Source organism: Taeniopygia guttata, chromosome 19 (genome assembly GCF_048771995.1).
Source record: "Taeniopygia guttata chromosome 19, bTaeGut7.mat, whole genome shotgun sequence".
Lineage (NCBI taxonomy): Eukaryota > Metazoa > Chordata > Aves > Passeriformes > Estrildidae > Taeniopygia > Taeniopygia guttata.
In genome coordinates, this window is record NC_133044.1 from 4,935,829 (window position 1) to 4,950,868 (window position 15,040).

Here is a 15,040-nt window from a genome sequence, read left to right on the forward strand (position 1 = left end):
TATATAATAAGGTACCTTCCCTCAAATATAAACATACCTCTTGTCCGTAGTCCAGCAGGTTCTGGTCTTTCCCCGGGTAGTCAGCGAGATCGCAGGATCCCTCTTCCCAGAAATTTCTGGGTGGGCGCCCAGAGGGGTCCCGGACCCCACCGGCCCCACGGCCAGAGAGAGCAGTCCTCCTGGCTGGCTCGCCAAAATGATTTATTAAAGAAATATGGATATTGATCTAGTATCGATATCCAACTGTGACGGACAAAAACTCTCTAACAGTTTAAAGTTAGAAAGTGTATGTTTATTCGACGCCGGGCAGCGTGCGGGATAGCTCCCAAATACACACCGCACCTTTTAGGTGATTACAGAGTCTTTTTATCCATACAAGTATTGAATATACAAAATACAAATGCATATTCATAATTTTGGTACATCCCATTCCCCGCTTCGTATGCTAATCACTCCAAAAGCTATTAAGCATGCGTAGTTTGTCCCTTGAAATGGGTCGGTGGTCCCTTTTATGGGGAGGGGTCCCAAAATGAGGAAGTAAATGAAGTCTTCCTCGTTCTGACCTTTCTACCTTTTCAATGCAAATGTGACAAATGAACTCTTGGTAGAACTCCCATTCCTTGTCTTCAATTGGTTTCAGAACAGAGGAGGCCCACAATTGTCTTATGTTCCTAAAAGCTATTTATCAGTTTCTATATTCTTCATTATAAACCCAGCTAACCAAACATTGTGCTGACAAGCAATTAATTATTAGTTAACTACTAACTCCTAACTTCATCAAGGCCTACTCATTTATTATTCTTATTTTAATTAACTCTAGTAAGGCTTATTTCTAGCTAAAATCTTAACTCCTCAAAATCTCTAAATGCCTTAAAGTTTACGTTTCACCTGTATCCCTATGTCCCTATATCCCTGTGTCCCAGGTGAGCTCCCAGCAGCAGGAAGCCCTGCAGCCCCTCAGGCAGTGACAAACGGCTGTGGTGGCAGAGGAGGCTTGGGAAGGGCTGTCAGACGTGACATATGTTCCCAGCAGTGGACTGGCATTAAAATCAGCGTGCAGGGGGATGGGAGTGTTTTCAGAGGGTGTTCCATCTGCACTGCTTGCACAGGGTGTAAAGATCAGCTTCAGAATTCAGGGAGCAATCTGTTTCCTTCTGGGTTTCCAGGAAGGAAAATCCTGGGCTGTAAATAAATAACTGGCAGCTTCACCCAAGTGTTATAAATAATCTGACTTGGTACTCACTTAATTTTCTCTGATCATTTCATTTCAGGCCTTTGGAAACGCAAAAACCCTTCGGAATGACAACTCCAGTCGGTTTGGGAAGTACATGGATGTGCAGTTCGATTACAGGGTAACTTGGAGTTGGGTTTATGTGTCAGGACTGGTCCCAGTTCTAGGAGCTCTCCGTGTTCTTGTGTTGTGTGTGTGCAGTGAGTGCTTTGCATTTCCTTGGTGACAGCATAAGCAGAACCTGTGGTGGCAAAGTTTGGGTCCAGAGGATTTCATGGCACTCACTCTCCTTTCATTCCTCCCTTATTTCTCTGTACAAGGACACACTGAAACAAACCCTTTCATTTCTAGGGTATTTTATTTCTGTGTGCCAATGCTCTGTGCCAATGGATACTCCCCAGGTAAATCCACATAAAGCAGCTGAGACATCTGAAGATTATTCCTGTCCTGTGTAACTTTGCACAGAATTTGTGTCCACTCTGATCCCAACTGGCCAACACCAGCGTGGTGGGCACAGTGCAGGGGCTGAGGAGCTCAGCACTGCCATCCTCCAGGCCTTTAGGTCTTCTTTAATCCCTCCACACTCAGTTTTGGTGCTTTCCCTCTGTGGTGAATTCCCAGAAGGAATTTTAGCACTCAAATCACCACCGTGCTGAAATAGAGCTTGTGGCACAGAATTAGAGCATTTTCTGTGTTTTTGTGGGCTTTTGCTTCAGATCTTGTCTTTGAACAGACAATCAAGAAGCAGAAACATTTTCCTCAGTGTTAATGAACTCTTTCCACGTGTCTGGTTTGGTTTAGGGGGCTCCTGTCGGGGGCCACATCTTGAACTACCTCCTGGAGAAATCCCGAGTTGTGCACCAGAACCACGGCGAGAGGAACTTCCACATCTTCTACCAGCTGCTGGAAGGAGGGGAGGAGGACCTGCTGAGGAGGCTGGGCCTTGAGAAGAACCCACAGCAGTATCACTATTTAGTAAAGGTGAATATTAACTAGAATTCTTAAAATAATATACCACAGGCTTGGGATATCTCCAGTTGACTTTGTGATTTCCTTCCCTCACTTCAGAAATAACTCTGAGGTGGCTGCTATAAAAACAAACACACTGCATTGAGCATGGATAATGTATCTTTGATGATTATTTACTTATTTATATCAAGCTGTGTCTTTTTAGGGTCACTGTGCAAGGGTCAGTTCCATAAATGACAAAAATGAGTGGAAGATCATGAGGAGAGCCCTCTCTGTTATCGGCTTCAATGACAGTGAGGTGGAGGTGAGGTTTAGCAGCACAGATTTTCCTCTTTTAAGGATTTTTTTCTGCTTTGATTTAGGATTTCTGATTGAAATCAGTGAAGCAGTTCAGAATGAATGTATTCCCCACAAAAATCTTGAAAAATATACCAAATGCTTTCCTAAAAAGTGAATTAACACAAAAACCTTGCTGTGTGTTCATTCCATCATCCTGATCTCTGCCTGTTGCTTCCATGGCAGGATTTGCTGAGCATTGTGGCCAGTGTCCTGCACCTGGGGAATGTCCAGTTTGCTGCTGATGAGCAGGGGAATGCTCAGGTCACCACAGAGAATCAGATTAAATACCTGGCCAGGGTGAGTATCACCAGTGAGGGAGATGTTACAGGAAAGGTGAATTGTAGAGGATTCCTTACTTTGACCTTAATACCAGCATACAGTTTTAGACTGTGATTTAGAAGTTCTCATAAATTTCACTTTTCTTTCACCTAAATAGAATGCAAATATTATCATCAAACCCATTTAATTGACAACTTCTCTATTTACCACCTGACCCACCCCTGCCTTGAGGCTTCCACAGTGAGGGAGGAATGGACTTTGGGAATGAGTTTTAAAGAAAGAACCACCTTAGTGCTTTTGCTTGGTCACTTCCTTCCAGCCAATTCATTTGTTAGCTCATATCCCTGTCAGAAAGGAGGGAAGGGAGGGATTGGTGCTGCAGAGTTGTTTAGTGTGGGTGGAAATAAAGGGTTGTTTCACTGGGCTGGGATTTTAGGAGAATGGAATGTACAGCTCCATAAATTAATTGAATATCCTGCATGCAGCTGCTGGCAGTGGATGGCTCTGTTCTTCGGGATGCACTGATCCACAAGAAGATCATAGCAAAAGGGGAGGAGGTAAGAACAGGCCCTGGGGATGTGGGAGGCAGATGGGATTAAATGAATCAGCTCTGCCAGGAGGCTGTCACTGCAGGGGTGCCACTGGTACCTGCTGAGCATGAGCAGGGTGCTTTTGAGTGGCTGTTGAGCGATGATGAGGCAGGAAAAAGGGGATCCCTTGGTTTTGGGGTGCTGAGGGGTTCTCTCTGCTCCTGCCTGCAGCTGGTGAGTCCCCTGAACCTGGAGCAGGCAGCCTACGCCAGGGACGCCCTCGCCAAGGCCGTCTACGGCCGCACCTTCTCCTGGCTGGTCAACAAGGTCAACAAATCCCTGGCTTACAAGGCAAGTGAACCTTCTGCTTGTTGAGATTCAGCCAAACGTGAAAGCAATTGCCACATCTTTCAGCCTCAAAGCGAGTTCCATGCTTTTAGTCATTCCTAAATTCATTTGTTTTCTGAATTGTGCAGTAAACGCTGGGATTAGATGATGGAGATCCAGGTATGGATCATAGCTGTGAGTAAATACCTGCATTTGTTTTCTGCTCTGTTGCAGGAAGAGAAGTTTCCAGGCTGGAGAAGTACAACAGTTCTAGGATTGCTGGATATCTATGGGTTTGAGGTTTTCCAGCACAACAGGTTTGTTTTGATAAATTCTGAATTACATTATTCAGTTTATGCTGTTTTCTCTCCCTTGTGAAACAAGGCTTTGTTCTCTTTCTTAGTAAGGGAGGTGGCATTTAAATGTCAGGACATCAGGTGAAAAACTGCTAATCACATGGCTTCTAACACAACATCCAGCTAATAATTTAGCATTTACAGCTGTTAATGGTGCTGGTATTTAAAATCAGCTGTTGTTTTTTGGTTGTATTCACACCTTACGTTGAGCTGTGCCTTTGTCCAGCTCTCCAGCCCAGGGGTGGCTGTTGTGGCATCTTCCCATGGTGGTGATAAACCAGGGATGGGACTGGCAGAGTCTGGAACCTCCCTGGCAGGCAGCACTGAACCAAGACTCTCAAATTTGCAGTGTTATTGGGCCTTTATTCAAGGCTTTTGTGTTCCTCATGTTCCATCCTTCATGTCCGTTTTCCCCTCCTTCTGGAACTCTTTGAGTTTCCCTAAATAACAAACTTACTAAATGCATGCAGTCTGTAAATAAACACATCACAAAAATCTATTTTTCTTGATTCACTGTTTCCCTGCTCCTCTCACTGTTTGTAGCTCCTTCTTTACAAACAGTGATTATTTTTCTGATTTTTCTTTGCAGCTTTGAGCAGTTTTGTATTAATTATTGCAATGAAAAGTTGCAGCAGCTCTTCATAGAGCTGACCCTGAAGTCAGAGCAGGAGGAGTACGAGTCCGAGGGCATCGCGGTAAGAGCCCAAATCCCCCTTCCCTCTCCTTCCTGAGACCCTGCCATGATCTCCAAATCAAGGAGTAAAGAATTTCCCTTTTTCCCTTCTTGTTGAAACCCTGGTAACTGTGTGAGACAGCTGGAATTGAGTAATGCCATCCCAAGATTTTACTCTGATTTTAATAAAGGCAATGTCAGGAAAACAAATGAGATGAGTGAAAAAGCTTTGACATAAAGATTGTTTAAATCAGGTGCTCTCTGAAATGTTCTGAAATTTACATTTCTTTTCCAGTCTTGAGTTGTTTTCACCTAAGTGTGATTTCTTGTCTTTGCAGTGGGAACCAGTTCAGTATTTCAATAACAAAATAATTTGTGATTTGGTGGAAGAGAAATTCAAAGGCATCATTTCTATTTTGGTGAGTTGAAAACATAGTTTTGAAGGAAAAATTTTGGGCATTGTAGTGGAAAACATGGGGAAAAATCTGTTTATGTTGGAAGTATTTGAGTAGGTGGGAAAAGCAGTAATACACTGAATAATGACACCATTAAAAGTCATTGCATCACCTCCATGGGCTGTGAGGAAAGCAGCTCCCAATCCAGGCAGTCTGTAAGGAGGGAAATGTTTTCCTTTTCAGCTCAAGAATTCTTCATTTATTGAGCTAAAAGTTGTTTATCTGTGGAAAGGCCAAACTGAAGGAGAGTTTCAGAGGCAGAGCCCAGTCAGAAATCCCTGGAATTTGTGTGTTTGTAGGATGAGGAGTGTCTGAGACCTGGGGATGCCACAGACACAACATTCTTGGAGAAACTGGAGGAGACTGTGAAGAACCACCCTCATTTTCTCACGTGAGTGTTCTCTCAGCTGAGGGATTCCAGTGTGTGAACAACATCCTCACTGTGCTGGGTCCCACATAAAAGATGGTAATTTTCTTTTACAGAGAGATTTGATTGATATTTAAGATAACATAAAATATGTTGTCAACATTAAGTGCCTGACTGAGCTTCAGACTGCAATAGGGGCAACAAAACTCTTGTTACTGACTCACCTCTCACGTTGCAGATTATTTACTTCAGTTTTGGAGCTCCAAATGTCTGTTTATTCTGAATGTTCTGCTTTTGTTCTGAATGTTCAGTTTAGGATGTCTACATCTTATGTGCACACAGAACCACTCTGCAAGGAACACTGAAATTTCCCTTTTAATTAAAACATAAATACATTTAATGACACTTCTATGATGTGCTGGTTGATAACTTTATTTACCTGAAAATCCCCAAGTCCAGTTTGCATTCCTTGCTCACCTTTGCACAGTCCTGCTCCAGGACTGAATGTGCTGGTGCTTTTTGAAGTGAATCCTGCAGGATTTTGTTTCTCCTGAGGGTGTTTGCTCCCTCCCCAGGCACAAACTCGCTGACCAGAAGACGCGCAAGTCGCTGGGGCGGGAGGAGTTCCGGCTCTCGCACTACGCTGGGGATGTCACCTACAGTGTTGCAGGTAACACAGAAAAACCAAAAGTCTGAGCCTTAAATACATCCCCACATCATTTGATCAACCAGATTAATTTCAAATCTCAAATCCCTGCCTTAAGGCCCCAGTGGAACAGCCTGAGTGGTTTGTTTTTCTTCCAGGTTTTCTAGATAAAAACAACGACCTTCTCTTCCGGAACCTGAAGGAGGTGAGTGTGGAGAGAGGAGTTTCCAGGATAGAATGGGGAGTTGGGTTTAAAGTCAGGTGGTACCTGAGGGAAAGGATTCTTCTAGACTCCACCTGAAGGCTGTGTGTCCACAGGGCTGCGCTCTGAAATGACTGAGACCCCAGTGTTCATTTTGTTCTTTTAAATAGTTTTGTCCTCAGGTTTCTCTGGTAGTTCTCTGTACTTCATCTCTGAAAACATCTCTCTCTGCAGACCATGTGCAACTCGGAGAACCCCATCATAAACCAGTGCTTTGATAGGACAGAGCTGACAGACAAAAAGAGACCTGAAACGGTGAGAGCTCCAGAGCTGGAGGGGGCTGTGGCCATTCCCCTTTTTGAAACATGAACTCTGACATGATCTGAATGCAAACCCCTCATGATGTATTCTGCTGGTTTGTAGCCAGCTCCAAGTCATCCCTTCACGTGTAGTTTTCTTTTTTTTCTCCTAGGCAGCAACTCAGTTCAAAAACAGCCTCTCCAAACTCATGGAAATCCTGATGTCCAAAGAACCCTCCTACATTCGCTGCATGAAACCCAACGATGCCAAACAGGCTGGTATGGCCCAGGGATTGCATCCCAGTCAGGGAGGCACAGAAAGGAGCCAAAAGATTTTGGGTTCTTTTGGGGCTGAGCTTCTGTAGGGAGGGGATGGAGTGCCAGCAGCCAGGAATCGCAATAGGAGCAATGCTCTTGGGTAGAGGAAGGTGGTGGTTAAAGTAAACAATTACTGACCTGTGTAAATTCATTATAATCACCTTATTCTCCCTCAGTTTTGGTTCCTCTATGCATAAAACATCCCAAAGGAAAAACTTCATTTTGGAACTAAATATAAATAATTAAAAAGGGATAGGAGGGGAGAAGGCAGGAAACACAAAATTGTGTGGGACTTGTGCTGTGAGGATTCATTGGAGGTTAATCCTGTGAGATACAACCAGAGCTGAACATTCCCCTTCTCTAGAGCAAGGGGCAGCTGTGCACTGATGGTGTTTGTCCCTTTCCATGCCCTGCCAAGACCGATTTGATGAAGTCCTGATCCGACACCAGGTGAAATACCTGGGGCTGATGGAGAACCTCCGGGTGCGCAGAGCCGGCTTCGCCTACCGCAGAAAATACGAGGTTTTCCTGCAGAGGTGAAGCTACTTTGGAATTCTTTCCTCTGCTCATCCCTCTCCCCGAGCTTCATCCATTGCTGCTGAGGCTGGGAGCTGTTCTGAGCAGCACAAGAGCAGCTTTACCACCTAGAGGAGTGGGAAGTTTGGGCTGTCTCCTTCCCATGACCCCTCTCCCTTCCCTTGATTCTCCTGCTCCTTGGATTGCACTTCTCTCCCTAAGATTTCCTCTCCTGCCAATTCCCAGGTACAAATCCCTGTGTCCAGAGACGTGGCCCACATGGGATGGGCGGCCCTACGATGGGGTGGCTGTGCTGGTGAAGCATCTTGGCTACAAACCAGAAGAATACAAAATGGGACGGTCAGTTCTGTGTTCAGTTTGAGGTTATGGATCACTGCATGTCTCTGTTGTCCCTTTGAAATGAAGCTTCTCTAGATAATGGGGGAGGGAAAGATTACAGAGCCCAAAGGGGATGCCAAAAGCAAGTTGCTCTAGCATGCAAAATGTAATTCTGCATTTCTACTTCCAGAACAAAGATTTTTATCCGCTTTCCCAAGACCTTGTTTGCCACAGAAGATGCTCTGGAAGTGAGGAAGCAGAGTCTGGGTGAGCAGTAAATTTCTATTTTAAAAAGTTGACTCTTTTTCTACCCAAATGTACTTGGTCACAGTTGCAAATTGCTGCTTTTCTTGCAATTTCAGCCACAAAAATGCAGGCGACATGGAGAGGTTTCTACCGCCGGAAGAAATTCCTGACCATGAAACACTCAGGTATGAAACACAGAAGGAGGGAGAGACGTTCCCCCAGCAGCTCCCACAGTAATTCCCATCCTTTTACTGACATTCATCCCATGTATCAGATTACTGAAAACTCATATTCTTGCCTCCATGCCCCACTGAAAGCTGATTATTTCCAGAGTGGGTTTTCCTGAGCATTTTTTGGGCCAGTTTTGTGTGGAGTCAGTCTGGGGATGAAGGAGCTCCCTTAATGCAAAATCTCTGTGTTATTTTTAGCCATCACCATCCAGTCTTGGTGGAGGGGAACCCTGGGACGTCGAAAAGCTGCCAAGAGGAAATGGGCAGTGGAGACAATCAGGAGGTGTGTGAAGAGCAGCCCAAGCCCTCAGACATCACATCCCTTAACAATCAGATGCTAAAAATAAACTTTCTTGTCACTACAGAGTTTTTTAAAAATAAATTACAACAATTAAATAAAACCCAGGAAATAGAACCTTTAAATAGCACTAATTTGGATGACTTTTAAAATTTTCTAAGAATATTTTCCACACCCACAGGTTCATTAAAGGCTTCATTTACCGGAACCACCCGCGGTGCCCAGAGAACGAGTATTTCCTGGATTACATCCGATTCTCCTTCCTGATGAACCTCAAGAGGAACTTACCAAAAAATGTCTTGGACAAATCATGGCCAACTCCTCCCCCATCACTCTGTGAGGTGGGAATGAGCCCTGGGATGTGGGAGGGGAATCCAGGCCCAGAGGATTGCAGCTTCTTGGAGTGTGCTGCTATTGCAACACCATTTTCTCCTGGGCTTCTCATCCATTTCTGAAATTCCCTTCCATTTTCTCTTAACAAATTCAGTTCCCTCTGTTGCTGTTATTATCCTGCATCTGCTTGAATTGGTTTATCTGCTCAAAACAAAAACCCAGTTACCTTATCCAAAGAATTATTTGGATGGAAGGTACAGCTCATAGAGAAAGGCAAAAAATCAACTACTTATTATTTAATTCTTGGTCACAAAACAGCTTTTTAACCCAGCAGGGCATTTTTTGCAGTTGCTGCTGCTCTGTTGGGTGTGTCCCTATGGGTTTAACAGTGTTCTGGGCTGTTGGGTTTGTCCCTCTGGGCTGCTGGATGTGTCCCTGTGGGTTTGTCCCTGGTTCTGGGCTGCTGGGTGTTTGTCCCTGGTTCTGGGCTGCTGGGTGTTTGTCCCTGTGGGTTTGTCCCTGGTTCTGGGCTGCTGAATGTGTCCCTGTGGGTTTGTCCCTGGTTCTGGGCTGTTGGATGTGTCCCTGTGGGTTTGCACCCAGGTCTGACCCGTGCCCTCTCCCGTGCTCCCCGCAGACGTCGCAGCTCCTGCGCAGGCTCTGCATGCAGAACATGGTCTGGACCTACTGCAAGAGGATCAGCCCCGAGTGGAAGCAGCAGGTACTTTGCAGGGCACCTTTGCAGGTTCCCTGACTTTGCCAAGGGCAGGACTCTCGGGGAATGGAGGAGGGGAGCAGCTGGATGGGAGGGCCAGGCCCTGCCCTGGGCAGCAGTGGGGAGCTGAGGGATGTGAATCGCTGCTTTCTGGGGTGCCACAGGAAAGCGTCACTGATTTGGGTTTAGGTTAGACACAAAACACTAAAAGCCTGGAATGTGCACAGAAGAGACTCCATTCTATACATATTTCAATAGATACTATTTAAACAGGCTGTGGAGCCACGGCTCCACATAATTTCTCTATTGAAAAGCCCTGCTACTCTGCCCATGGAATCTAAAAATATAAGAAGCTGCATTATTCTGCCTGTACCATGTAAAGTAGAGAGTAAGAATCCTGCAGACACAAACCCAGTCATTTTCCAAACAGAGAAGTTATAGGAACCATTTCAGCTGCTCTGTTGTAGCTAAAAAGAATAAAAATAATACTGAGATTTGAGTCATCTCATTGAAAGGTAGGGGGAGGGAGTTTTTGTATTAAAAAAAAGCTCAGTAAAGAAAGAGAATAGATGTTGGCTGTAACTGCCAGGAAGGTTTTTCATTGCACCATCTCTCACCTTCTGCAGTGCATGGACACCTGGAATGACAGGCTGGGGCTGAGCCTGTGATTAGGGACATGGGATTAACTCAGCTCAGCAGCTGCTTTCCCCCAGCAAACCAGACTCCCTGATAAGGAGCCTCTTTTATCCCCATTTTTCCCTGTAAATCATCCCAGGCGCCTTGTCCTGAGTCACTGCTGTATCCCCAAGTACAGCAGTGGGGATTTCCCACTGTCCCAGCCCCTGGTTTGTTCTTGGAGCAGAGGAGCCCAGCCAAGGCTCAGATCACTGACAGGGGCTGGAGCTCTGCCACCTCCAGGGACTGAAAGTTTAGGGTGACTCCTCATCCAAACAGGGACTAAATTATGACTGCTAATAAAACCACAAAGGGAACATCTCTCCTAACACAGATGTATCTTTTTAATGAGGAGAAATTTTATACTAAATAAGAACACTTCTTCTGTCCTTGCAGTTGGAACAAAAAGTAATTGCCAGTGAGATTTTCAAGGGTAAAAAAGACAATTATCCTCAGAGTGTTCCCAGGCTCTTCATCAACACTCGACTGGGTGAGTGGGGGTTGCCAAGTTTAAAAGGAGGAAGGAAGGGGGGGATTAATGAACTATTTTCTTGCTGGAAATTCCTTTCTGACTCCCCATGTTTTTGGTTTTAATACAGGTAGAGAAGAAATAAATACTAAAGTCCTTCAAGCATTAGAAAATGAAGCACTTAAGGTGAGAGATGTCAAGCTTTTGCCATGCTCCCAGTTATTCAGAAGAAGGGCAAATTAGATCTCTGGAGAAAGTACAGCAAGAATATTACATTGTCCTCAAAAGTATTACAAGCTTAATACAGTCTGGGAAGAGTTGATGGATTAGAAAGTGGAGATTTGGGAAGTTTAATGATGGCAGTTCAGAACTGAATGGGTTACAGCTGCAGGGGAAGAGGGAAACCCCCAGAGTGACACCAAACCTCGGTTTCCCAGTCCCCAGGCAGTGCAGCCACCAGGGTCTGCTCTGGGGCAGTGAGGAGGTTCTGGCACAGAGAATTTTTTGCATTCCTGGTGTCCCAAGCCCTGGTTGGTGCCTGCTGGGGGCTGGCAGTGCCCCAGGTGGGATCTGGCCCTGCTCACTCGTGTTTCAGTATGCAGTGCCCGTGGTCAAGTACGACAGGAGGGGCTACAAGGCGAGGGCACGGCAGCTGCTGCTCACCCAGAGCTCGGCCATCGTGGTGGAGGACTCCAAGATCAAGCAGCGCATCGACTACTCCAACCTGACAGGTGGGAACGGCACAAGGATGGTGCTGGGCACTCCCCTGCCCCTGCTCCTCAGCTGCACTTTCACATGTACCACTACAAACTTCCATTTATCTTTGTCCTGGACAAAAATGGGATGAGCTGATCCTGGCAAGCGTTTTAGTGTCTTGAAATTGCATTTTTCTAAAATGAAGCTCCATAAAATGTCACCAAAATTACTCAATTAATCTCCCTCAACCCTCCCTGAGTGATTTCCCAGGGTCTGGGAAATCCCAGAATCCCTGCAGGGATTTCTGCAGGGTCTGGCCATGGGGCAGTTGCACTATTGCAGCACAGCAGCTGCCTGAGCCACTGCTGCAGCTTTTGGCCCTTGGAATATCTGACAGGGGCCCGATTCTTAGGAAGGGGAACTGCTGAGCCTGCTGCAGTGTGGGCCCTGAAGCCTCTCCCCTCAGCCCCCTCCAGCCTCTCAGCTGTGCTGGGTGGGAGCAGTTGCTGCATTGCTGGAGCAGTCCAGGCAGTGCCAGTGACACTCCCACCTCTCCCCAGGCATCTCCGTCAGCAGCCTGAGCGACAACTTGTTTGTGCTGCATGTGCACTGCGAGGACAACAAGCAGAAGGTACTGGGGGCTCATCCCTCCCTCCTCCAGGGAGCACATCCGCCTGGGAGGAGGGGGTGACAAGGTGACAGGGGTGTGACTTCGTGACAGCTCTTTCACTGCTATTTCCCTGCGCTCTCAGCTGGGGCTAAGCAGTGCTTGTTCACCCCCTCTGGGACTGTCCCTGTCCCCTGTCCCTTACAGCAGGGGTTGGTTTTGGTGCAGTGACACCAAAGCCATGATCCTACAGCATGGACTCTCCTCCCAGGGTGATGTTGTCCTGCAGAGCGACCACGTCATTGAGACACTGACAAAAACAGCTATTCTGGCCAACAAAATCAACAACATCAACATCAACCAGGGCAGGTGAGTGACACCAGGGCCCTGCTTCTTCCTGTACCCCATCCAAATGTACCCAACCCACCTCAGCCAAGGCTCCTGAGCACATCTGTTGCAGCTCTGTCAGCACCCAGCTCCTGGAGAGTCCCACACGCTCACCAGGGCTGTTCTCACCCTTTGCTCTTCACAGCATAAAGTTCACAGCGGGACAAGGCAAAGAAGGGATCATCGACTTCATCTCGGGCTCAGAACTGCTCATAGCCAAAGCCAAGAACGGGCATCTAACAGTGGTGAGTGTGGGCTGGGGATCACTTACCCTGGACCCAAACCAGCATTCTGGCATGGGACACATGCCATGGGATGTTCCTGCTACCCCAGCCTTTCCCCTAGTTGGAGCTGAGCACAGGGCTCCTCCTCACACTCAGCAAGGGACTGTCCTCACTTTTTATTTCCACCCACAAGATTAATTTTATTCCATAACAAAACAAATTTTCAATACATTTAAAACCTCAAATAAAATCCTCTCCCCTTCTCAGCTTGTTTGTGGTGATGCTGGCAGTCAGATCAGCCCCACAGCTGATTTATGCACTGTCAGACCCCAGCTTATCCAGAACAAATCCAGATTGCACTGACACCCCTTCCAGCAGAGCTGAGAGCTCCCGTTAGAATCAGAGGGTTTCCCATCCTCCAAACAGCCTCAGCATTTTGAGGAATTAAAACTTTTACAGCATTTTGAACACACTTTCAAACCTGTCCTTCTCCTGCAGGTCGCTCCTCGGTTGAATTCCCGATGATAAAAAATTCCCTGCTCCAGGACCTTTCCCTCCACGGAATTGGCTGAACTTTGCTCCCAGCAAACCCCCCTTCCTCGCTTTGCTCTTTCTGTTAGTACCAAAGACCTGCACTTTCAGAACAACCACAAAATACATCCTTGCTCTCTTGTCTTACTCTCAAAGTCCCAAACAAAGGCCTTCTCCTCCCCTCCTTACCCGACTGAACGTGGGGTCCAGCACAGCATCCCTGCAACCACAGCTCGGGACCTCCAGCTGGGCTTTGAGGGAGAGTTAAGCCCTGATGGAAATGACCAAAATTTGTGCTTGTCATCACCAAAAAAAAAGCACAATCAGAAACCAAGTAACTCTGCTGCTTTCTCAGCCAAATCACTGAAATGCCAAACTTTGTATTCAGAATGTTTTATGAAGAATTTTGCTCGGGGATGTTTTAATGCTTTGTGTTACAAATATAGTGAAGCCATATTGTGTAAATGAATAAAATCTGTAAATACTTTATAGCCAAGGATGAGATGCACTACGAGAGATAGAGTTGATGTGGAAACTTTTATGTTTTAGATTTGGAAATTCTGTTGGTTTTAGTTTATGGTTACAAGGTATAACCTGAAAAAACCATACTGTAACTTCACTGATCAGGAGCCAGAGACTTGTCTTTTTTTGAAGTCAGCTGTCCCATTTCTTGCTCTCTATTTTTATACCATAGGAATTTTTCATATCCACACAAACACAATGTAATACAAACTGCAGAGGTTACCACTGCTCTGGGCTGGCCATGGGATGAACATGAGCTTCTCCCCTCTTTCTTTCTTTCCCTGTCTGGGAGTCCACACTGCCCCTTCCCCACACAGCTCCGCAGGCTCAGAGCAGCACCTTCAGGAAAAATAGCTTTTCCTCTTCCTATCTATAACTGGAAGTCTGATTCTCACAGTATTTATACCAGTGCCTCAGTGCTGCCTGACCAGGGAGGGCTGGGCACTGCTGCTGCCCCCCACAGCTCCAGTGACACAGGGGCTGGGTGCTGGCTGCAGCACAGGTTCCTCCTCAGCACCTTCCTTTACCCCAAACAGCTGCAGGGTGCACGGCTCCATGGGGAATTGCTGCTGCATCCACGGCACAGCTCCACAGCCCAGCCTGTGCATCCTGCTCTCCTTGCCTTAGACACCCTTCCCTGCATCCTGCTGCAGCCACAGCCAGCCCTGAATGCCTCTCACCCACTGCTGCCTCTCTCACAGCCTCAGCTCTGTCTCCTGCTCTGGCTCCTGACACGATGCCATTGTCCAGCCCTGCTCTTGGCTGGAATGTGGGATACACTGCAGGCCATCCCCAGATGTGCTCAGAGTGTGCAGAGCACGCTGCAGATGTTGTGTATAACCTCTGCCAGACTACGCTGAATAAATTTTTACAAAAAACCAACCCCCGTGTCCTTGATGCAGCTTCCTTACGTGGTTTGGGGGGGTGGGGACTGACCCCAGCCCCAGCTCTGTGTCCATTCCAAGGAGCAGGTTATTCCCAGCAGAGCAGATACCCTGTGTCCCTTCTCTCCATCTATGGCACTGCACTGGATGAGAACTGCTGAACAGCAGGTGAGAGGAATTCACCAACCATTTCCCAGGGATTTATATAGGGAAAGACTGGATAAAAGGGCTGCTCCCAGCAGCACAACTCACGCTCAGACCAAATCTTCCTTAGCTCCTGTCTGAAGAACAAGGCTGCTCCTGCTGCTCTCTCCCCCTCCAACTGTTCCTAGTACAAGCAACAAAGGAAAGTTATTCTTCTAAAAGAAATTCATAGT

The 15,040-nt window shown here is 46.6% G+C and overlaps 1 protein-coding gene across 8 annotated transcripts in view; it reads left to right on the plus strand.

The window, feature by feature from the left end:
• Positions 1–14,661, plus strand: part of MYO1C (myosin IC) — a 62,510-nt gene extending 47,849 nt beyond the window's left edge. For 5 of the 8 annotated variants that reach the window (XM_072937342.1, XM_072937345.1, XM_072937341.1 and 2 more), the window contains exons 5-32: positions 1,272–1,352; positions 2,033–2,212; positions 2,406–2,504; positions 2,723–2,836; positions 3,304–3,375; positions 3,580–3,703; positions 3,914–3,992; positions 4,621–4,726; positions 5,043–5,123; positions 5,459–5,550; positions 6,102–6,196; positions 6,331–6,377; positions 6,609–6,689; positions 6,847–6,952; positions 7,410–7,527; positions 7,754–7,867; positions 8,037–8,113; positions 8,209–8,277; positions 8,521–8,605; positions 8,802–8,961; positions 9,591–9,674; positions 10,740–10,833; positions 10,943–10,998; positions 11,408–11,543; positions 12,069–12,139; positions 12,387–12,484; positions 12,648–12,747; positions 13,225–13,381. In XM_072937342.1, the coding sequence (XP_072793443.1) occupies positions 1,272–1,352; positions 2,033–2,212; positions 2,406–2,504; positions 2,723–2,836; positions 3,304–3,375; positions 3,580–3,703; positions 3,914–3,992; positions 4,621–4,726; positions 5,043–5,123; positions 5,459–5,550; positions 6,102–6,196; positions 6,331–6,377; positions 6,609–6,689; positions 6,847–6,952; positions 7,410–7,527; positions 7,754–7,867; positions 8,037–8,113; positions 8,209–8,277; positions 8,521–8,605; positions 8,802–8,961; positions 9,591–9,674; positions 10,740–10,833; positions 10,943–10,998; positions 11,408–11,543; positions 12,069–12,139; positions 12,387–12,484; positions 12,648–12,747; positions 13,225–13,251 (2,646 nt within the window). In that variant the 3' untranslated portion in view covers positions 13,252–13,381. Of the gene's footprint in view, positions 1–1,271; positions 1,353–2,032; positions 2,213–2,405; positions 2,505–2,722; positions 2,837–3,303; positions 3,376–3,579; positions 3,704–3,909; positions 3,993–4,620; positions 4,727–5,042; positions 5,124–5,458; positions 5,551–6,101; positions 6,197–6,330; positions 6,378–6,608; positions 6,690–6,846; positions 6,953–7,409; positions 7,528–7,753; positions 7,868–8,036; positions 8,114–8,208; positions 8,278–8,520; positions 8,606–8,801; positions 8,962–9,590; positions 9,675–10,739; positions 10,834–10,942; positions 10,999–11,407; positions 11,544–12,068; positions 12,140–12,386; positions 12,485–12,647; positions 12,748–13,224 lie in introns of all 8 variants that reach the window. The other 3 variants (XM_072937343.1, XM_030288066.4, XM_030288067.4) reach the window with 1 other exon arrangement.
• Positions 14,662–15,040: the final 379 nt, after the last annotated feature.